This window comes from Littorina saxatilis, linkage group LG7 (genome assembly GCF_037325665.1).
Source record: "Littorina saxatilis isolate snail1 linkage group LG7, US_GU_Lsax_2.0, whole genome shotgun sequence".
Lineage (NCBI taxonomy): Eukaryota > Metazoa > Mollusca > Gastropoda > Littorinimorpha > Littorinidae > Littorina > Littorina saxatilis.
In genome coordinates, this window is record NC_090251.1 from 44,596,835 (window position 1) to 44,621,319 (window position 24,485).

The 24,485-nt window shown below is 41.7% G+C and overlaps 1 protein-coding gene across 1 annotated transcript in view; it reads left to right on the forward strand.

The window, feature by feature from the left end:
- Positions 1-4,764: 4,764 nt before the first annotated feature.
- Positions 4,765-24,485, forward strand: part of LOC138970214 (protein qua-1-like) — a 46,106-nt gene continuing 26,385 nt past the window's right edge. The window contains exon 1 of the mRNA XM_070342709.1: positions 4,765-4,807. Within this exon, the coding sequence (XP_070198810.1) occupies positions 4,765-4,807 (43 nt within the window). The remainder of the gene's footprint in view (positions 4,808-24,485) is intronic.

Sequence of the window (24,485 nt, forward strand, 5' to 3'; positions counted from 1 at the left end):
CGCCAAGCGGCAGCCTCTCCGTGAGCAGAGCAGCCAGACGGAGCAAGCTGCGGTTGCTGAGGTCGAGCAGCATCCGTCCAACAGCGAGCCAGTCGTCGAACTACTCGAGAAACGGTTGAAGAAAGAGATCCAGACCAAACAACGCCTCCAGGCTGACCAACTTCAGATGAAGCTTGACCTATACTCCCTTCGAGAGAAACTGACATCTCTACCTGCTGTTGAGCGGCTACCAGTTGTGCGGACATGTGAGTCTGCGAGTGGTCCTCTCCCTGTATCCCCTGTCCCAGTTTCTGACAGTCCTCCCATTCGCCCTCCCCGGAAAATGCGTCCGAAGGTGGTGGCGAAACCATATTGGCGGTAGTGTGTGACTGTGTTGTAGTGTGTAACAACGAAGAGAGAGACAGTTTGTGGCGCTTTGCTAAGAGACGATTTAGATTGGGGTATGACTCAAGAACTGATCAAGGACATGTCTCTATCGGTATTATTTGGACCCAAGACTGGTGTGTTTTCCTCTTATTTGGATAATTATTTAGTCATTGACTTTTGTGTTTGGAAGTTTTGTAAGACTGGGTCTTGTGACCGTGCGTAACTATGTTATTATTGTTCTGATATTTCGTATTGCTGTTTTGTTGAGTGAGCATTTGTCTTTGTACTGTGTGGTTGAGGTACTTTTTAGCATTGAACTTGCGAGGACGCAGTTTGGTAAAGAGCTGCGGGATGTGTGACAGGGTGACCAGTCACCAATTATAGAGTAAAGTTTTGTTATTTTCCAGTCTAGTGTTTGTAGTTCATGTTGCCGATCGCTTTATGTTTTGTGTAATGTCATTTTCTGTCGTAAGTTAAATGTTGAGATGCACATGTTCAGTCACCGGTAGATCCTTTGAACTTAAGCCGCTCTCCTAGAAAGAGACGGGAGCCGGGGAGCCTGCAGGTGTTGTTACCAGCTGGCAGGTGGTCAGTTGCGTAACTGTTATGACCGACCCGGGGTAGCCGCCGATAACACGTGCGTGTGGTAATGTTTGATGCGCTCAGATCAAAGTCTCGTTAAGAGGGTGTGAATTCCTTTGTATTTGATACAGAGAAGCGTGCCAGCTGCGGTTGGAAGGTCTTAATTCCTTACCCCCCCCCTCCTTCTTTTTGTCTTTAACCAATGGAATGGCTTATTCTCTTAGAATGTTGTGTTGCTAATAGTTACTAGGATTTTGATTGGATGTTTGTGACTCTAGCTAAAGTTTGATTATGTATGTACATGCTAGGGTGTGAGAGAGAACTGAGAGAAAATCTGAAAGACGCGAGAGAGAGTGGACGTGTGTTGTTGTGAGATCCACTTTTTGATCGTTTTGTGCACAAGTGTTGTACACTGACTTCTGGTATCGTTAAAATAAAAGTCACGTTACTGCAACCCCTGACTTGGCGTCTCTATGTGAATGCTTCCTGCCTGAGCACCCCTTCTTCTTCTTCACTACTTCACCCCATCACATTGGCATTCGATTTTGGACCACCGGCTCAGTTTACAAAGCTTAACACAACCCGCTCCCGTTGAGTTGAAACCACGTGATCTGATGCAGCGCTCGAAAATCTCTGCCTCTGTATCGAACATTGCAGTGAACTCGAAAACTTTATTACCGAGGGATGATAGCATTAGGTCCATATGGTCCTTTCTTACAGCTGGTCCCTACTATAATACACACATGAAACGAAGAACAAGTATGAAGAATAAAAAAAGAAATCAAATAAAACACAATCATGTAAGGAAAAGTATAACAAAACACACACACAAAATTCAAAAGTGTGCTTATTAATGGAAGTATACTATACACTTTCTCTTTCACGCATTCTCACACACACTCGCACAAATTGTACACCGACTTAGTCGTTAGAGAGGTGCTTTCGGAGCTGTCTTTTAAAAGAAGAAAATGACAGACATGACTTGATATTTACAGGTAGTGAATTCCAAAGGAACGTTCCAGAATAAGAAAAACTAGTTTTAAACAAATCGATGCGGGGCCTTGACAAGGCAAGGTTATTTCGAGTGTTTGAATAATATGACGGAGATGATTTGAAGAGTTGTATAAGATATGTTGGGGCGTCCTGATAGACGACTTTATACATAAATGAGCATTTATTATACAAAAGCTGCTTCTTTAAGCTTAACATCCCAATACTTTTCATCTTTTCCTTTGTAGAAAGAGATGGACTGGGCAGAACTAGTTTAGCAGCTCTACGCTGGAGCGAGTTCAGCTTCTTGAAGTGAACTTCACTACACCCGTCCCATACTATGGAAGCATAATCAATATGGGGCTTTATGTGGGCATTGTAAAATAGTTTTCTTGTGTCTAGATTAATAATGCTTTGTAACTTTGACAAAAGAAACAGGTTTTTAGCAATTTTTTTGCAGATTTCATTGATGTGAGTCTGCCATTTGAGATTATTATCAACAGTAAGTCCCAGTAAACGGTGCTCAGCTACTTGCTCAATGGAGTGCTCATTTAGGGACAGACTCAGAGTCATTTCTGAAAGTTTATGTTTTTGCCGAGCAGAACACCACTCAGAAACATCGTTTAGGCTCTGTTGCAATTTGTCTTGAATTTGTGCAGGGCTTTTCCCTGATGACACTCAACAGATTCAGACTGTAGGTACAAGGGCAAATCATTTATATACATGCAAGAGAGAGAGAGAGAAAGAGAGAGAGAGAGAGAGAGAGAGAGAGAGAGAGAGAGAGAGAGAGGTGAATATATTTGCATAATAAGCACTTCCGCCTCTTCCTGCCCAGAAGAGACACTCTCTTTCTCAGTTGCAACAAAATATCACTCTGCCGTCTGTATAGGTAGATGGGGCTAACAGTGGGGCAGAGAGAGAGAGAGCCGGAAAGAGAGAGAGAGAGTCGAAAAGAGAGAGAGAGAGAGAGAGAGAGAGAGAGAGAGAGAGAGAGAGAGAGAGAGAGAGAGAGAGAGAGAGAGAAAGAAAGAGAGGAAGGGAAATGGAGACAGAGAGATACACACACAGAAAGATAGACAGACAATCAGACAGACGGACAGACAGACAGAGATGTGCCAAGATAATAACATAACAACCCCTCTTAGTATTCCTCATCAATATAATCATACTAAAATATTCCACAGACGGCATGGCATCCTAACCCTTCTTCAGCTAAATACTCGACCAGAAAAAGATCAACAGCTCGATCCTGCGACTTACTCATTTCAATCTTCTTTAAAGGATTTGCCGGATGGACATTTCTTGTCGCTAAACCATCTCGTGTTGCACGTGAAAAATGTACAATTGATCCATGGCGTATCCTGTTTGGGCGTGTGTGGATCTTCTTGTGCAGTTTCTTGCTAAGATCCGAGACGTTGCAGTCAGGAGTCGCATGTCAGACAGTTTCTTCTTCTTCATTTATGAGCTGAAACTCCCACGTTCACTCATATTTTAGCACGAGAGAGAGAGAGAGAGTCGGAAAGAGAGAGAGAGAGAGAGAGAGAGAGAGAGAGAGAGAGAGAGAGAGAGAGAGAGAGAGAGAGAGAGAGAGAGAGAGAGAGAGAAAGAATACACGTGAATATATTTGCATAATGAGCATTTCCGCCTCTTCCTGCACAGACGAGACACTCTCTTTGTAAGTTGTGACAAAATAACTCTGCCGTCTGTATAGGTAGATGTGGTTACAGAAATGGCATGCTCCTTCAGCACGCCTATCAGACTTGCAAATTGCACGCGAGTGCCGGAACAGATTTCTCCAAGTGTGCGGTAGCAGTATTTTCTGAGACAGGAGGGAGGCACTTCTGTCTGTAACACGTCTACGTCTGACTTCATCAATGACTACGTGACAGGAAACGGTGACGAGTTTGGCAACTGAAATTCAAATACCCACCCACCTACGCGCAGATCCGTGCACGTGCATATACACACACATATATATAAACACGCAGACACACACCCCGAATCTTCAAAATAAGACAAAGGTTTGCAACGTCAAACAAATCAACTCATAGAGATTACACAACGTCATCGAGTGAGGGACCGAAAAATATTGAAACTCGAGGATGATTTTTTTGTGGTATCAACCGAGACCGTAGGTCGAGGTTGATACCACACAAAAAAATCATCCGAGAGTTTCAATATTTTTTGGTCCCTCACAAGATGACGTTTGTGTAATTTGTGTATACAATGATCAACGACAAAGACAAAAATTAAAACAAAAACAACACGAACTCTTTTCCATCGAGGAATGGTGGAAGGAAAATAGTGTCACCGGAAATAGATCTAGATCTAAATTGATCTCTATGACCCGTGCCTTGATACCATTGAGATCATAGGAGATGCACAGCAGTGCCGATACCAGGTTTCTTTAGCTTCACTTTAAAATGATATCAGAACGATAGTTATTCACTTGAAAGTGAACACAGGAGAGTTGTATACATCAGAATTATTATTACAGGATACATTCACTTAGCTATAAAGGTGTTATCGCATTAACAACAAAAGCGATTCAATAATCAGAAAGCAGCAATTAGGGCACGGATTCAAAAGTTCATTTGGACCCAAGCTCCTCCACCAACCTCCCTATTGTAGCCAATGGTACACCTTGCACTCAGAATTTAAGTTTTTGCTTGTTTGGGGTGGGGTTGGGGTGGGGTATTCGATTAAGGGCAATTGTTAAACGGTCATTATACAGCAGGAGGCGTGACACTGAGGCAGAACTGAAGAGGCAAGGCAACAGCTGGACAGAAGCGGAGAGAACAGCCCAGAGCAGGGTGCGATGGAGAAATGTCGTCAATGACCTATTCTCCGCTGGGGGCAAAGGGCCTAAGTAAGTAAGTATATACTCCCTATTGTAGCAGGGCTAAGGTACATTTTTTAAACATTATTATTTACTTCTGTACAAGCACCAATTCTCAACTCCCCCATCCTAACCCCCCACACCAAACCCACCCCTGTCAGCCTTCACCTCCGCCCTCAGTCCCTATTGCACCAGGACTAAAGTACATGTGTCACACATAAATTATTCGTTCAGTGCAGTACAAGCACCAATTCTCAACCACCCATCCCAACCCCAAAGCTCCGCCCTCACTCCCTATTGTAGCAGAGCTTAAGGTACCTTTTTCACACCTATTTATTCAGTACAGTACAAGCACCATTTCTCAGCCACCCACCCACCTCAGCCACCCTCCCTATCAGCCTCCACCTCCGCCTTCACTCCCTATTGTAGGAGGGCTATGGTACATTTTTCACACATGATTAGTCAGTACAGTACAAGCACCAATTCTCACCCACCCACCCTCCTCAGTCACCCTCCCTATCAGCCTCCACCTTCACTCCCTATTGAAGGAGGGCTATGGAACATTGTTCACACATGATTAGTCAGTGCAGAACACGCCAGGACAAGTCATGTTTTTGATAACGAAAACCACCTGCTATTTGTTTTGAGCACGAGTACACTTTTCACTCAAAATATTTTTACGGGATCAGTGCAGTTTGGTTTTAACAAGGTGTTATTCCATCAAGTGCAATCGCGACACAATGATTACACAAGAATTGGGGCCCACGAATTAAAAAACAAACCACTTTGATCCTCTTACTCCTCTCCCGTCTTTCCACTCTACCCCATGCACCCTCTCCACCCAGCCCCCGTTGTACGGCAACAGCTTATTTTCATTCAGGATTATACAGTGCAGTACAAGACTCAATCCTGTAGCCAGAACCAGCCCTGTTTTTTGTTAATGAACCCCAATCCGCCATTGTTGTCCGCGACAAGCTCTCTGATTGGTCGGCCCTGGAGACAGTGGACATTGTGCGTGTCAAGGGCGCATTACTCACTGGTCGCGAACACTGGAGTAGCTTCCCTCGCTTGTTAAGCTAGAATTATAGTGTCTCGCTGCCCTTTTTGGCTTAAAAATACGTGCGTGTGGATTGGTATTTGACAGTGTTTCGGCACGCACGCGCGGACCTGTACGCGTGTACACACACATAATTATAAACACACACACACTGACACACACACACACATACACACACCCACACACACACACGGGGCCGGGGTGGGGGTGCTAGATTTGAGAGAATGAATTATCACATAATTTGAGATGATGAGTGTGTGGTGTGTGTGACTAAAGGTCTGCAAGTTTCACAGAGAATATGAAATAAGATTATGATTGTGTAACATGTACTGCTGTACTTCTTAATATCGATACAGACACGTGCACAGACAACGCTCTCCCACCGCCCCCCTGCCCCCAGAACCTAGACAAACATAATGTTCTGAAGACCATCCCACGTATAATTACTTCATTATCGCACATGATTTGTTGATCCAATAACTGCTCCACGAATGTAGCTCGAGTAAAAGGTGATAGTGACCTAACAATTCCTTCATCTTTATAGGCATGTTAACTCTTTCAGGCCCATACGTTTCTCTTTGATGGTTTTTGTTCTTAGTGGACTTTTGTTACACTACAAGCTCTTGACAAAATTCGGTTCGAATGCTTTTTTGTTTTGAACCAGTGGACCAACTGATTTTCTTTTCTGATTATTTTGTTTGTATTTTTTTGTTTTGTTTCTTCTTTTCGGTTTTTTCTATCGATTTTATTTCTAGCGACGTCAGGACTAAGAATCTGCCGAAAAGTCCGAGAACAGTAGGCGTTGTTCGTGAGTCTGACAAATCTTGTAGATAAACCCTTGTTCACAGAATTGTAAAATATTGGAAGTTCGAAAAATACGGACTGTCTTAGTTTGTTGCCTCTATCGCCTTCAGCAAAAAATCCAGATGTCACTCAAACTACATTCGTGGAGCAGTTATTGGATCAAAAATTCATGTGCGATAATGAAGTAAATATACGAGGGATGGCCTTCAGAACATTATTTTTGTCTAGGTTCTGGGGGCAGGGGGGCGGTGGGAGAGCGTTGTCTGTGCACGTGTCTGTATCGATATTAAGAAGTACAGCAGTAAATGTTACACAATCATAATCTTATTTCATATTCTCTGTGAAACTTGCAGACCTTTAGTCACACACACCACACACTCATCATCTCATTGCGGTCAATGCGCATGCGCTAACATGGGGAGATTAATCAGGTTGTGAACAACCTAACCCTAACCCTAACCTATGGTTCGTTCGGTCAAAGGGTCGCATTTTTTAAGTCCAAGATTGGCGCATGCGCATTGACGTGACCACAATGAGAAGGATTGCTCAGCAGAGGTTTCAGTTCGTGACAACGCGCCAAAAGACAGGAGGGTTGTCGTCATTTTTGTTATATTTAGTCAAGTTTTGACTAAATATTTTAACATCGAGGGGGAATCGAAACGAGGGTCGTGGTGTATGTGCGTGCGTGTGTGCGTGCGTGTGTGTGTGTGTGTGTGTGTGTGTGTGTGTGTAGAGCGATTCAGACTAAACTACTGGACCGATCTTTATGAAATTTGACATGAGAGTTCCTGGGTATGAAATCCCCGAACGTTTTTTTCATTTTTTGGATAAATGTCTTTGATGACGTCATATCCGGCTTTTCGTGAAAGTTGAGGCGGCACTGTCACGCCCTCATTTTTCAACCAAATTGGTTCAAATTTTGGTCAAGTAATCTTCGACGAAGCCCGGGATTCGGTATTGCATTTCAGCTTGGTGGCTTAAAAATTAATTAATGATTTTGGTCATTAAAAATCTGAAAATTGTAAAAAAAAATAAAAATTTATAAAACGATCCAAATTTACGTTTATCTTATTCTCCATCATTTGCTGATTCCAAAAACATATAAATATGTTATATTCGGATTAAAAACAAGCTCTGAAAATTAAATATATAAAAATTATTATCACAATTAAATTGTCCAAATCAATTTAAAAACACTTTCATCTTATTCCTTGTCGGTTCCTGATTCCAAAAACATATAGATATGATATGTTTGGATTAAAAACACGCTCAGAAAGTTAAAACAAAGAGAGGTACAGAAAAGCGTGCTATCCTTCTTAGCGCAACTACTACCCCGCTCTTCTTGTCAATTTCACTGCCTTTGCCATGAGCGGTGGCCTGACGATGCTACGAGTAAAATGGCATTGCGTTCAGTTTCATTCTGTGAGTTCGACAGCTACTTGACTAAATATTGTATTTTCGCCTTACGCGACTTGTTCAGCATTTGCTTGGTCTAATTTGTTTGTTTTAGTGTATGCATATCTTCTCCCATTTTCTGTCTCTTTTTTTGGCTATCGGGCACACATTTTTCGGCTTAAAGATTTCTTGTACAAGGGTCATGCGACCGCCGCTTAGATAAGGTTACCCCCAAAACTGACCTGACAAAAACGTAAAGGGGGAGGCGGTGGTAGGTGCCAGAGTGGAGCTTAGTTACGCAAATATGGTCAAATGATTATTACGGGGTGGGATGTTCTTTTCCGAATAAAAGAGTCGACTCATCTAGAGTAATTATGAATCTCACGTTAAGATCTGTATCTTTTGACGTGAGTTAAAACCTTCGTTCTTACGGAATTCATACCCCAAATATTCTTTCTCAGTCTACACACTGCTACAGCAGAATCGATTCTTCCAGTTCTTGGGGGATGCAGATTCCACAAACACTGCAATTGATCCAAAGCTTGGCATTTGTGCCAGAATTTCAAAAATAATGCCAGAACGAATGCAGCAGGCACGTTCAAAGTGAATCCGGCCAATGAGAAATGTCATTGTATATTTCAGGTCAGGGATGGAAAGAGAGGGGGGAGAGAGACAGAGAGGGAGAGAGAGGGGGGAGAGAGAGGGGGGAGAGAGAGAGGGGGACAAAGAGAGAGAGAGAGAGAGAGAGAGAGAGAGAGAGAGAGAGAGAGAGAGAGAGAGAGAGGTAGTGTTTGGAGATCGGTGAGAAGGCAGTGCGGGCAAGGCGATGGGAGAAAGGTAGGGAGGGAGGGAGGGAGGGAGGGAGGGAGGGAGGGAGGGAAGGAGAAAGGTAGGGAGGGAGGGAGGGAGGGAGGAAGGAAGGGGAGGAAGGAAGTGAGGGAGTGAGGGAGGAATTGAGGCAGAAAGATGTAGAGGTTACATGCCGAGTCTCAGTGATTATTAAAAATAATGGTCGAAGTTGGCGGATCATGAAAAATGCGAGCTTCAGCGAGCTTTTTCATGACCGCGAACTGAGACCATTATTTTTAATAATCACTGAGACGAGGTGTGTAACCTCTTTATTCCTCCTTTCTTCAGTTATTCAAAGAAAACAGGAGTTTTTGTGCGAAAGTTTGATCGAATCCGAATCACTCAACCAGTCAACCTGCGCAGGCGATCGATTAATGCGCGGTTGTATAGTTCCGTGCAAATCATTCCATTCTGTTAACACTTCTTGTCAGTTTCCCTGTTTTAGACTAAAATCAAGTACACAGATATGCTGTTATTCTGCTGTGGCGGTAAAGGCAGATATTGTGTGTTCTGTTTATGTTTTAGTATCGTTTAGGATAATGTTCTTTGGTCAAATGGGACTAGCAGACGAACTTTTGCACCCGTGTTCCAACGTTAATTACTGTATGAAGTTCAGTTTTCTGGGGAAAATAGTGTATGAAACCGCTTTATGTTGTTTAAATTGATGAGATGTGTGCATTTGGTTGCGTGTGATCTGTTTATAAAATGAAATATTGTTGAAAACTGACCGTCGGATTGCAGTCAGTGTTGTCGAAGAAACTGCGTTAAAAGAAGGGGAACTACTCTTGTCGGCAAGAGTATGAGTTACTTGCCTTGGGAATTTGCTTGTGATGAACGGTGTGTGCACGGCAGATCTAGATTCAGAAAACAACCTAACTCATGGATTTTATATGGAGATTCATGTGTTCAGGCCTGTAGTTGTTAATTTAAATGCAGTATGTTTGTATTGTTTGCTCCAGAGATGTATATTTCGTACGTATAGAGCGTTCGGAACTTTTCAGTCGCAAAAGTAGTACCAAAACAGAACAGCTTCTCAACCCATTGCACTATCGAGGATTCAGGCTGTTGCTGGCTCGTTATTTGTTTGGTTGCTGGGTCATTATCGAAAAATAACTAGCTCTACAAGTTTACAGAGGTAAAGAAGCAGAGGGGGGAATAAATAGACATATTGACAGTCATGAGGAAAATCAGAGAAAATGGAGAAGAAAAAAACACCGAAAAGAAACAGTTGAACAAAACGAAATCCATATAGAAAAAGAACACGGAAGAAATATCCCGCTGCTTTTCAATCGGAATAAGATCAATGGAAATCCCTCATTGTCCCGGGTAATATTACAGACGGCTTAGATTTGATCAGGACAAAATTAGGACGAAATCAAAATTACAGTCTGACAACCGAATTGTTCAAAGCTTGGGTGACCTTTTCTTTACGAAAACAGAAGTGCAGACATAGTCACGATCTACGGTTCCTATAGTACAATGGGCAAGACAAGAAAAAGGGGCACAAGAATTAGCCTACTTTATTTTTCTTCTTCTTTTTTTTCGTTGTTGTTTTTCTTGCTGTCCAAGATGGTTGTGGTAAGGTCCTAGCAAGATCTAGATCGGCACTTTCCAGGACGTGTACGGGAACGTGTACGGGTGACGTCATCAAATCTAGTTTTTACGTCACGTGTTTGCCAAGATCTGCAGTCTTGGTGGGAGCAAAACAACGTATGCATTTGGAACATTGGAGAAAACAGTGAGTCACGGGTGACGCAATATCTACACCTATACGTACAGGTCTTTGCTACACGTCCGATCATCTAGAACACTGTAGTGTACACCACATGTACATCACGAAAGATCTACAAGCTCTTGCATAGAATACCAACAATTGGTTCTCAAGTTACAAGAATGTCAAAAACAGACATACTGCTAACGTTCCAAAATTCAGAATGAAAATACTCAAGAATTGTTGGTTATTTTTTTCGTCATTCATCATTGACTGGCTAGCGAAATGGAAGATTTTCCAAGCATCATTAATTTGTTGTTACATAATTGTTCATCTGTCTCTCCACCTTTAGAGACCAGTGGCTGTAGTTATTGTGGCGTTTTGTTTTGTCATAATTCAAAAGTTATGATAACATACCGTTCTTTCTTTCTTTATTTGGTGTTTAACGTCGTTTTCAACCGTTCAAGGTTATATCGCGACGGGGAAAGGGGGGATGGGATAGAGCCACTTGTTAATTGTTTCTTGTTCACAAAAGCACTAATAAAAAAATTGCTCCAGGGGCTTGCAACGTAGTATAATATATGACCTTACTGGGAGAATGCAAGTTTCCAGTACAAAGGACTTAACATTTCTTACATACTGCTTGACTAAAATCTTTACAAACATTGACTATATTCTATACAAGAAACACTTAACAAGGGTAAAAGGAGAAACAGAATCCGTTAGTCGCCTCTTACGACATGCTGGGAAGCATCGGGTAAATTCTTCCCCCTAACCCGCGGGGGGTCATACCGGTCTTGGTTTTTGATTGTCATCTAACAAGATCTAGAAACACTCGAGTTACTTAAAGCCATATGTACTCGATGACTATACACGCTAATTGCTTTACCAACAGCTGGAGACATGCTAAATTAAGCTAAGTTCCCTGCAAAATATTGTGGTCTAGGACCCCTTCAATGTTGAGATATGTTAATTTTCATTTTGATCTGGATCGTCCTATTTATAGATTTGCCAACAGAGGTAGCGTTGACGCAAGGGAAATAACTCCGCGTCTTTGTTTACATCCAAAGTTTTTGAAACTCTAAAACAAGCTGTAATGCATGTATATGGTCCGCGCATGGCGACATACATGGTCTTATGGTGCGTTTGACATCGATTATGGGCAAACTACACTTTGTAAACACGGGAGCGCGTACATATGCCTTTAACCAATATTGCTTAATTGTCACCATGGCTACTCTCAGTAGTCGAGAAACATAAAGGTTGGCCTGCACAACTTTATACTTCAATCGATTTCCTTAAACGAGTAAAGTTTGTCTTATGTGTATATTTACCGATATGATAACATTGTAAAGTACGACAATTCTTTCAAATTGATATGAAACGATATAAAAAATGGCGAGTGTTTACACGAAAAAAGAGCACCCATCAAAGAATAGCAGCTATCCATAATCAGATTCATATCAAAACGCATCAGAACCAAAACCTTTGGGGTTAAGGAAAAAAAGAAATGCAAGTCGAAAAGGGATAATTTGGCATTGCATGACAAAACAGGGAATGATAGATTATGATGTATGCAGCTTTAAAATAAAGTATCCGATTACATTCTCTTCATCGTGAATGTATTGAGGCGGGAAATGACTTTGTAATCATCGTACGTAACTGAATCATCCTGCGAAGTCGGCAGGCACTGTCCCTGAAACTTTTCCCTTTGCTGCGTTTTTAACATTCATAATATGTGACCCTCCACCACGAAATGAGTCGCATGTCACCTCGCGAGGTTCTGCGCTAGGTTTAATATAAGTCCGGGGAGTGTCTGGTAACAGTGTGAGGGTCACCTTAGTCACAGGCTTATAACTCAAAACGTTTTCGCTCTTTTCTAAAACGGTTTTCACCACTGGATAGAGCATAAAAAACTCTTTAGAAAAATGTAAAAATATGAAAAATCATGCAAAGGTGACATGCGACTCATTCCGTGGTAGAGGGTCACATATTTTTCTGTAATTCCCCAGTCGTAACCTCTGGCATTCCAGTGCGACAAGATTTTGTGTGTGCCTTCTTTTTCTTTAGACAAATTCTATTACCGAGCAAGGAACAAATAATCGATTATTTTGCCTTTGGACTTTTCTACATCTGAACAAGATTATAGCGAATCCCAGCTACAGTGAAGAACAAAGGGATACGCAGATGCAGGACAGAAATGCACACACGTACAAACTCTGACAGAAACAAGCATGCAGCGAGACATTCTTATGCATGAACACATGGAGAGACAAGCAGACTGCAGTAGACGGAACGTATAGCCGATCAGACGCATACGGCTACACAAGCACACAGACTGAAAAACCACAAACAGACAGACAGACGGAAGTACAAACGGTCGCGCAGAAGGACAGATCGACCACTTGCTTTAAAACTCTCTTGTGTGGTTTAATTCACATCATTTGGATGCATGTCTCTTGATCGTTTGTTGTTCTTTATCAATGCATATACATGTATTGGCTTTGTAGCCAGTTGGTCGCTATCAGCGTGGGTTCGATCCCCACGTTCGGCGAGAGATTTATTTCTCGGAGTCAACTTTGTGCAGACTCTTCGGTGTCCGAACACCCTCGTGTGCACACATGCGCACGAAAAAGATCCCACGTTCACAGCGAAAGTCTCAGGGATTGGAAAACACAAAGACACGCATGCATCATCTCTCGTCTCTGATTATCATGATCGTATTTCGATACTTTGACGAGACAAACCCAATGCTGGTGTGTCGAAGAAGACAGCCACAGCGGGCTTGTTCGAATCAAAGTATCACACCATATCTTCAGCGTATTACCAATACCTGTCCCAATATAGACCAGTTGGTCTAAGAGGACGTTAAACCCTATCAGTCAGTCAGTCAGTCAGTCAGTCACATGTATTTTCTTGTGTACGGGTCTTTCTCATTCGGTCTATCTTTATCTCTGTCTCTGTCTCTTGCTTTCTCAGCTTTCTCTCTCACGATCTATTTGTCGAACTGGTCTGCCTCTGTCTGTCTCTGTTTCTCTCTCTATATATATATATCCCCCCCAACACAAACACTCTCTCTCTTTTTATATTTAGTCAAGTTTTGTTTCTCTCTCTCTATCTCTTTTTCTGCCTCTGTGTCTCTCTGTCCGTCTTGTCTTTTCTCTCTGTGTCTCTCTCTTTCTCTCTCTCTCTCTCCCCCTCTCTTTCTCCCTGGTTTAATCGGAAGGGTCATAGGCCTTCGCGCGTTCTGTCTTTATGAGTAATGCCGATCGGTCATAAAACCCTGCTTCGGTAATTGGAGCCTGGGGGGATTCCTTTTCCTCCGATGTCCACTCTTTTCCCCTTCATATTTCTTTTTTTTGTAGCTCATTCACTCTTTTTCTCTCTCTTTTATTCTCTCTCTCACCCTCTCTCTTCCCCTTCCTCCATCTGTCTCTCTCTCTTTCTATTTGTTTTCTGTGGTAATTGTCTTACCTCTGTCGATTTGTAAGTTTCATAAAGTTAATTTATAAAATAATTCATTTATCTCTGTCGATCTCTCTGTTTCTTTTTGTCTCTCTTTCTGTTTCTGTTCTCTCTCAAATTTTCTGTTTCTGTCTTCCATTTTGTTTCCATTCGCTGTTCGTGTTAGGCCATTCGTTTACGATAACTCTTTCAATATGTTCTTTTTACATTTAGTCAAGTTTTGACTAAATGTTTTAACATAGAGGGGGGAATCGAGACGAGGGTCGTGGTGTATGTGTGTGTGTCTGTGTGTCTGTCTGTCTGTCTGTGTGTGTGTGTAGAGCGATTCAGACTAAACTACTGGACCGATCTTTATGAAATTTGACATGAGAGTTCCTGGGTATGATATCCTCAGACGTTTTTTTCATTTTTTTGATAAATGTCTTTGATGACGTCATATCCGGCTTTTTGTGAAAGTTGAGGCGGCACTGTCACGCTCTCATTTTTTAACCAAATTGGTTGAAATTTTGGTCAAGTAATCTCCGACGAAGCCCGGACTTCGGTATTGCATTTCAGCTTGGTGGCTTAAAAATTAATTAATGACTTTGGTCATTAAAAATCTGAAAATTGTAAAAAAAAATATTTATTTTATAAAACGATCCAAATTTACGTTCATCTTATTCTCCATCATTTTCTGATTCCAAAAACATATAAATATGTTATATTTGGATTAAAAACAAGCTCTGAAAATTAAAAATATAAAAATTATGATCAAAATTAAATTTTCGAAATCAATTTAAAAACACTTTCATCTTATTCCTTGTCGGTTCCTGATTCCAAAAACATATAGATATGATATGTTTGGATTGAAAACACGCTCAGAAAGCTAAAACGAAGAGAGGTACAGAAAAGCGTGCTATCCTTCTCAGCGCAACTACTACCCCACTCTTCTTGTCAATTTCACTGCCTTTGCCATGAGCGGTGGACTGACGATGCTACGAGTATACGGTCTTGCTGCGTTGCATTGCGTTCAGTTTCATTCTGTGAGTTCGACAGCTACTTGACTAAATGTTGTATTTTCGCCTTACGCGACTTGTTCAATATTAATCTTTAACTCTGTTTTGTTGCTGCTTTCTCACAATTGTCTTTGACAGCCAGGTTCGTTTGCGGTCACTTTTGTCCGAGTTTGTTTCAGGATAACCTGCACGTTTGGTCCAGCAGTCGTTGACCTGTGCTTTTTTTACATTTAGTCAAGTTTTGACTAAATGTTTTAACGTAGAGGGGGGAATCGAGACGAGGGTCGTGGTGTATGTATGTCTGTGTGTCTGTGTGTGTGTGTAGAGCGATTCAGACTAAACTACTGGACCGATCTTTATGAAATTTGACATGAGAGTTCCTGGGTATGAAATCCCCAGACGTTTTTTTCATTTTTTCGATAAATGTCTTTTATGACGTCATATCCGGCTTTTCGTGAAAGTTGAGGCGGCACTGTCACGCTCTCATTTTTCAACCAAATTGGTTGAAATTTTGGTCAAGTAATCATCGACAAAGCCCGGACTTCGGTATTGCATTTCAGCTTGGTGGCTTAAAAATTAATTAATGACTTTGGTCATTAAAAATTTGAAAATTGTAAAAAAAATATTTTTTTTATAAAACGATCCAAATTTACGTTCATCTTATTCCCCATCATTTTCTGATTCCAAAAACATATACATATGTTATATTTGGATTAAAAACAAGCTCTGAAAATTAAAAATATACAAATTATTATCAAAATTAAATTGTCCAAATCAATTTAAAAACACTTTCATCTTATTCCTTGTCGGTTCCTGATTCCAAAAACATATAGATATGATATGTTTGGATTAAAAACACGCTCAGAAAGTTAAAACGAAGAGTGGTACAGAAAAGCGTGCTATCCTTCTCAGCGCAAGTACTACCCCGCTCTTCTTGTCAATTTCACTGCCTTTGCCGTGCGCGGTGGACTGACGATGCTACGAGTATACGGTCTTGCTGCGTTGCATTGCGTTCAGTTTCATTCTGTGAGTTCGACAGCTACTTGACTAAATGTTGTATTTTCGCCTTACGCGACTTTTTCTTTTTACGTCCAGTTTAAACTGGCAGGCAGCAAGAGGTCAATGAGGACAGCTCCTGACAAACATGTACGCCTTTTTCGTTGTACGTCCAGTTTCAACTCACACGAAGCGGTTAGTTTCTAGACAACATCTGACAAGCATGTACGCCTTTGACCTTGTACGTCCAGTTTCAACTCACACGAAGCGATCAGTTCGTGGACAGCAACTGACAAACATGTACGCCTTTGACCTTGTTATCACTCTGTTGGAGGCAAAGCAGACATAAACGCAGAAAGCTTCAATTTAAAGTTACCGTGCCCGCTGTTAAAAATGTCTCTTTCGTCCGATCTGGTTACTTTTAAACCTAGTGTTTAAAACATCGTGTTGAATTTTTTGGGATGTTGACATATCGCGAATTCAAGCTTTGTTTTTCGTTCTTCGGTGACGTAACTTCCACAATGATATTTATGTTTCCATTTTTAACCTCGAGGTGATGATCGTGGATTGACGCCCCCCCCCCCCCCAAAAAAAAAAAAACCTAAAAAAAAAATTAAAAAAACCAAACAAATCCAACCATGATTCCGTTCTGTTTTAAAAGTAAAAAAAAAAGTTTTTGGGAGTTTCTTGACCCAAAAGGAATAGTAACTTCCAGCTCAGAATTGTGGAAAAAACACACATTAAAATTGTGTTTTTGTGACCACATCAGTCTTAGTTTAACTTTTAAGGTTCAAACTTTCTTTTTCTAACTGTTTTCAAGCTTCTCGGTCGTTACAATTGGGCCGAACGGTGTCGAGTTTGCTCGCTTCACATGTCGTGATGATATTAGTAATACTATACAACAACACCAACACCAACACCAACACCAACAACACCAACACCACCAACACCAACACCACCAACACCACCAACACCAACACCAACACCAACAACACCACCACCAACAACACCAACACCAACAACAACACCAACAACACCAACACCAACAACAACAACAACAACAACTGCAAGATAAAACGACAAAGTCACAGCTGCGGTACCTTAAACAAACAAAACAAAACCATATTAATTATGCTTTACTTCACGCGACCTTGTCTTTCATCTTTCCCCAAGCAGCTTTCATAACCTTCCTCTTTTATATGATGGGTTTCCCCCTCTTCTTTACTCGTTTGAGTTTTTCCTTCTGTGACGTCATGTACATTTTTGGATTTTTTTCTCTCAACTGTTGAATTATCTGTTTTTGGTGGTGTTTCTTTCTTTGTCAGCGATTATTGTTTTTCCTTGCCTTTTGCGCACACCAATTAACGTTAACCCTCTCTCCCATCGTTCGCCTTCCCTTTCGGATGTAGTTTTTCCCTCTTGACAATTTATAATTGGGAGTGAAGTTTTTTTCCAAACTGTGCCGTAACCCTAGTTTCTCATCACACTTCTTCTCATATTTTTGCTGTCCAATATTTTCTACGCACTCTGTTTATCTTTGAGGTGTTTGAATCAGCGTCTGAGTTGGTTGTGTTATCACTTTCCAGTACCCCAGTTTTTAAGCATTTTTCTGCGTGCTGATGTTGTTTTCCTAATACGTCAGATGTTTTCTTGGCGAATATACGCGTTTTACCGAAATTCAATGCCAAACCTTCGTGCAGCGAGCTTCGTGAAGTCGACTTTGCAAAGTCGATTTTGTCCAATTCAAATCAGGATTTAACCAGGGGTTGGCAGTCGCGTAACAGGGCACTTACTTCAATGACCCTGGATCAGATAGCCAACAGGGAGGAAGAAAAAAAAAACTTTAAAGAAAACTACGACAAATCAATAAAGTCATAGAACCTGCAACACGTCTTTAAAGTCTTGACAGCTAAATACGCTTTAAAGGGGGCGCGGGGTGTTCCTTGCAAGGTGCCTTTTTTTCGTTCTGCGGTGTGATGTTAGGGGCTGTAATCGTTCCGTTACTCCACATGCCATGTCGCCGAGCTCGGCTCTGCCCACCTCTGTCAAAAGACAAGTAAGTCCAACAGACTCGTTTTGAGAAAAACGCAATTTTCTGTTCCGATCTATATATTCAAAACAAAGGCATTCTCGATTAAAGTTTTACTGCAAACAACCTGGAAACTCAAAATTTACAGACAAAATGCGGGCTTGTGAGCTCATTATGATGGAATAACAAATATCATTTTTGACAAAAGATGAACTTACTGTGTTTTGTCAGAGGTGGGCAGGGCTGATTCTCGAGTCCCAACAACTCTTTCGATTGCAGCCCCTAGAAACCTCTTGACCACCCCCACCCCCCCAGCCCCCACACCTGCACCACCACCACCACCACCACCACCACCACGACCCAACCCTCTCCCCCTCCTCGCACCCGACTTTCTCCACAACCTTTTCACACCTTCTGCATCTCTATGCAATTTTATCTCCTTGCCGATTTGATTTCCCACTCACATTTTGACGTTTATTGTATTACTCCATCCTTTCTGATGTCATTCGCTTTTCTAAATGTATTTTAGCACCCGTCTTCTTTTTATTTTTGTTAATATCCTTGCGTCATAAAATGTTGGCAGTTCATGAAGTTTTCAATCGGTTTGTTCATGTTTTCTAACGTTTCGTTTTCTTTCTTTCGTGCGTTCGATCGTGAGTTGATTTGCCAGCATTTACCTTGTCTCGTCAAAGTATCGATACGATCATGGTGAGAGACGAGAGATGATGAATGCAGGTGAGAGATAATGTATGCAGGTGTCTGTTCGTGTTGTCCAAACCCTCAGTCTCACCTTGAGTTTGTGCTTATTGAACACCTTGCGCATGTGTGCACGTAGGAGTGTTAGGACACTGAAGAGAGTCTGCAGAAATGTGACTCCGAGAAATAAATCTCTCACCGAACCTGGGATTCGAACATACGCCGATAGCGACGAACTGGTGATAAAGCTAGTGCGCTACCTACTCAGCTACGGCCACGCTTCAATGTTGGAGCGTTATGCAGTATAGGCTGAACCTGTGATTGTTGCAGTTAAGGGCAGAATATACCTGCGCAGAGTCAGCGGCACAGACGACGCACTGCATAATTATTATTGATGCTGCGATTGGGATTATGACGAGTACTTGGCCTGTTTTTCTTTCACGCAACGTGTAGCGGGCTGGGATACTCTGCAGTGCGTCGTCTGTGCCGCTGACTCTGCGCAGGTATAATCTGCCCCTTAGGCCTGGCGCTCACCTATGGAACTTCAGCAGGACAGACGACGCACTGCAGATTATCCCAGCCCGGTCTTAAACCATCGGAGCGTGACACACTGACAAGGACCGATAACTTCACAAGTTACTACAGGGGGCGCTACGCTATCTATAACGTCACACAGGATGTGACGCGCCCGCAACACAGGACACGCTATTACAAAACAAAGAACTAGGCTAGCGCGGGAAAACTGGGTCTCAACGGCGAAACAACGACACTGACGCTATAACGCCACTAGGATAAAATAGCTACATACATACGAGCACACCATAGCATCATTCATACGATCAGAGCATATTATAGACAAGCAAAATTCAATATAAACAAAAGAAACAGCATCTACTTACAGTTCACTCCTCAATGAAGAACTAAACACACACGAAATTACGGCGGGACTGTTCAACACATCGCCGGTCTGAATCACTCACCTCGCTGATGGTAAATCAGCTATTAAACCACAGGTCAAAGATGATACTCACAATCCAGCACAGGCTATCTGTATTTTAAAAGATGTCACACCAACACAAAGAACTGTTTCAAATAGAACACCGGTCTCAAGGCTTAAGCACACAGGCCGATCCACACACAGCGAAATCACCGGTCAGACTGACCGAACTCACACTGTCGGGGGTGGATGCGTGCGCATCCGTTAAGGAATTAACCCGCAATTAAAACGCAGCGTCTACGCACAAAGACATACACGACACCAAGGAACGAAGACAAACACGCATGGTCAAGGGGAATAATTGGGGTAGGGAACGAGAGAAAGGAACAACAGTACGTCAAATCGCCACACGGCTACACTGGATTTGGCTTCTCTGCTGCTGCAGTGGTTTGTTTTGGCTTTACGTCAGTGTTGATTGTTGTTGATGCCTGATTTATCTCTAGTTTTTCCATCATGCAGTATTTCTACTTTCAACTTATCTTGAGAATACATACTTGTGCATGTGTGTGTGTGTGTATGTGTGTATGTGTGTGTGTATGTGTGTATGTGTGTGTGTGCGTGCGCGCGCGTGTGTGTGTGTGTGTGTGTGTGTGTGTGTGTGTGTGCGGTTACATGTTTGTTTGCTTGATTTTGTGTGTGTTTTACTGTTTTCCAATTTCCCTAATTTGGTATTCATGGTGGTATTACATGTGATGTTAAATGGTCGCTGTTATTTCATACTGCAAATTATTCAGCATCGTTCTTGTACTTATTTTCGTCTTGTTACTGCATTGTCAGTACATCACCCTTTTCCTTCCCATCCTTCTTCCCGACTCCCTTCGTTTTTCAGGCCATTTTAATCCTCCTCGACATTCAGATTATAGTGCGACCTTTCATCAATTATTAGATTGGTCTCGCTTTACCAGTGGTACGCTTTGCCTATTACCATACACTTTTCTTCTTCCCGACTCCCTTCGTTTTTCAGGCCATTTTAATCCTCCTCGACATTCAGATTATAGTGCGACCTTTCATCAATTATTAGATTGGTCTCGCTTTACCAGTGGTACGCTTTGCCTATTACCATACACTTTTCTACTTCGTCTTCTTCTTCTGTCAATTTTCAACTCCCATTGGGATTTTGCTCTTTCTGCTATTGACAGTTTAAAATAATCTTTTCTATTTCTGTCGTGTTTGTATTTTTCCATTTTATCCGTGACTCTCTTTCTTTCCCCTCTGGCCGCCTGCTGTGCAGTTTTTCTCCCGTTTGATTTCCGTTATTTTTGTTCCTTTCAGCGGCTATCATGTTTGTTTCTGACGCAAAGGTGTATTTTTGTCAAAGCATATTTCTATTCCCATTGAACTTCATTTCTTTGTATTCGCTTTCTTTTTCTCATCTTTCACTGAAATCTGTGGGCTTTTCTCCAGTTAAGAGAGCTTTTTTGATCATTAATTTGAGGAATTTCCTGTATTTTGTTGCATCAGATTTATGACAGAGTCTGCATTGCATCCGGGATATTTTTAGCTTTGCGAAGAAACGCAAACTGCTGATATGTTTATTACACCAGATATCTTATGACCATACTTACCCTAAAGTGGAATCAAATTTGGAGATCGGAAAAGAGTAGTTTAACCAGAAATTTGTTTTTTGATAGAACGAAGAACCGCCCCACAGCATCGAGGAAAAAATCTTTTTTTATAAAGCGAGACGTGTAACTCGAAACGAATTGACACTTGCACTTGGTTTACACTCGTTTTTAAAGAAGTTCTCCTTTCACAAACAAATCTGGCTGCCTGATCTTGCCTCCGTTTTCTTCTGTCGTGAACTGAACTATAATTACCGTCCTAATATCGCCCATCCGATGTAATCAATAGTTTTGCCATCCGCCAGCCCTGGTTGTCTCTTTCAGATACAATCCCCGAACCATCAATGATATTTCCGTAGTTTGAATAGCAATCTTCCCCGTAATGAGAATTGCTTATTGCCAAACATTGCACAACAATCATGGCAAGAACAGCTTTGTTTCTTTCTTTTAGTACGATTCAGATGATGTTCGATACACTATCCTCTTACAGTCTCCTTAGTCTAGAAATGGGAGAGGATTTTGTTTTGTTTTGTGGTAGTGGTGGTCTCTCCTTGCTCTCAATAACGGAATCGCTGGCGACGTCATTCACTGGTAACATGTCCCTTCAGTTTCAAACAAGGATCACTATCCTCAAAACTCTATCATTTGTGGAACAAAACCAACTGTTTGAAATCTGTGAGGACACAACTCATAGAGAGATGTCCCTTTAATCATCTTTTATTACGCTGGACATTTAATCGCTGGGGAGGAAACTTACAAGATGAATGTTTGCTCTTTAAGTCTACCTTCTTTAGCTAGCAACAACAGAATTGCTGGGGACGACACTTACTGGTAAAGTGTCCCTTCATTCTCATTTCAACATACCCCAGCAGGTCGGCATGACACACGTTTTTAAGCCTGTTATTTTGTCCTCTAGATTTAATCGTAGGTAAAACATTTGCAGGACAATGCCTATTAAACCTTTATTTTTATTCTTCCTTTTGCTCTGAATCGCAATGGATGACAGTTGAGCACTCGGAAATGCCCATTTAAGTCTCCCTCGTCTATTTACGTTCGACTCGCCAGCAATGAACTTCCTATCCGTTCAGGAGCCAGAGGAATTATTGAGCAATTACGGACCAATCAGGAAGGATCTAGATACGGGAATGGATCTTCTAACAGCCACGCATATTTCACTCACTTTTCCTTCCTCGCATCAAGTGTTACTGATGTGGATATCCTTCAACAGATAACTGCCTTGAAATGAAGTGAAGACCCAAAGGTGGATGCGACATGTGCATGGTATAATGCTGCTCTTCTTATTTGCCTGAACGTGTATGTTTGTGTTCGCATAATTATTTGAGTTTGCATTTTAATATCTAAAAAAACAACTCGTGTAAATCTTATACGACACAGCAAGCCATGTAGTATTCTCTATTTTTCAGTATAAATTGTGAGGATAGGTTTTAAAACAGTGATGTCCTTTGTTTCTATCATTCTTGTTTCCACACGTGTCTTGTAATTTCACAGCACAACAAAAATCATGAGCACTATAGATTGTGGTCTGCTTTTGCCAAGATCAGACTGAGGACAGACTCTTGACAATTCTAGACTTTTTAACTCATTGTCTCCCAGGTACGGATATATTCGTACCCACTCAAATGGCTCTATCTGACCTGGTTCGGATATATCCGTACACACAGTCACTTCTGTAACGTCGATCTAACGCCTGCATTCCAGCGTGTTGATACACAGTTCCTACACAGTTACTACAAAGTAACAATTCTGAGTGACCTGCTGCAGCACAGCTGGTCTCGGCTAAAAACAACTTGGTCAACATAGGTGGGGTAGAAAGTGTTAACCTTGCTCGTGAGATAATGTATCCGTGTTGTTACTACTGTCACATTCGCACGTGCTGGCGCGACATGGCTAAGATGCATACGAGCTTTTACGAGCGGGTATGTATACATGGTCCATACTTACACACTTAGTTTCAACCATAGGCACCTTCCTTACGCCTCTGGCAGGAAACCCACTGAGGAACGCACGCACAGCAGCAGATGTAGAGGTTACATGCCGAGTCTCAGTGATTATCAAAAATAATGGTCGAAGTTAGCGGATCATGAAAAATGCGAGCTTCAGCGAGCTTTTTCATGACCGCGAACTGAGACCATTATTTTTAATAATCACTGAGACGAGGTATGTAACCTCTTTATTCCTCCTTTCTTCAGTTATTCAAAGAAAAGAGGAGTTTTTGTGCGAAAGTTTGATCGAATCCAAATCACTCAACCAGTCTACCTGCGCTGGCGATTGAATAATGCGCGGTTGTATAGTTCAGGGAAAATCAATTAATTCTGTTATCACTTCTTGTCAGTTTCCCTGTTTTGGATTAAAATCAAGTACACAGTTATGTTGTTATTCTGCTGTGGCGGTAAAGGCAGATAGTATGTGTTCTGGTCATGTTTTGGTATCGCTTAGGAAATGTTCTTTCTTCGAATGGGACAAGCAGACGAACTTTTGCACCCGTGTTCCAACGTTAAAAACTGTATGAAGTTCCGTTTTCTGGGGCAAAATAGTGTATGAAACCGCTGTATGTTCTTTAAATTGATGCGATGTGTGCATTTGGTTGCGTGTGATCTGTTAAAGGCACAGTAAGCCTCCCGTAAACCATCACAGAGCTCCCCGAGCGTCTAAATACAGTACAAGCATACTTCCATTTGAACGCTCACCGAACGGGAACATCCTGGCTGCTTTCTGTCGAGCGTGAGACATTTTCCAAGAATTTATTTTCGTAGACTTGTTCCGTTAACAACAACGGCGCCTCGTTTTTGCGCTAGACCTAACTTTTAAAATCTAAATAATAAATTGACAGCTTGTTACACAAACATTCTTTAATCATAAAAGAATTCGTTTTTCATCAAGACAAGATCAGAACAATTCGAAGTTGTGAAAGTTTAAAAAAAGAAAAGCCCGGAAGCAGGGTCACGCAAGGGTCGTAGCAGACGACGGCCGGTTTATCAGTGCAAATCGCCGTTCCTCTCAACAGTCAAAAGCCATCGCTAGAGTTCTTGTGAACCACAGCCGTTGTTTCGTGCATAAAAAAAACGTGCTATTGTAGATAAGCTCACGTCGAGTCGCATTCAAATGACTAACTATGACGACTGCATTGTGAA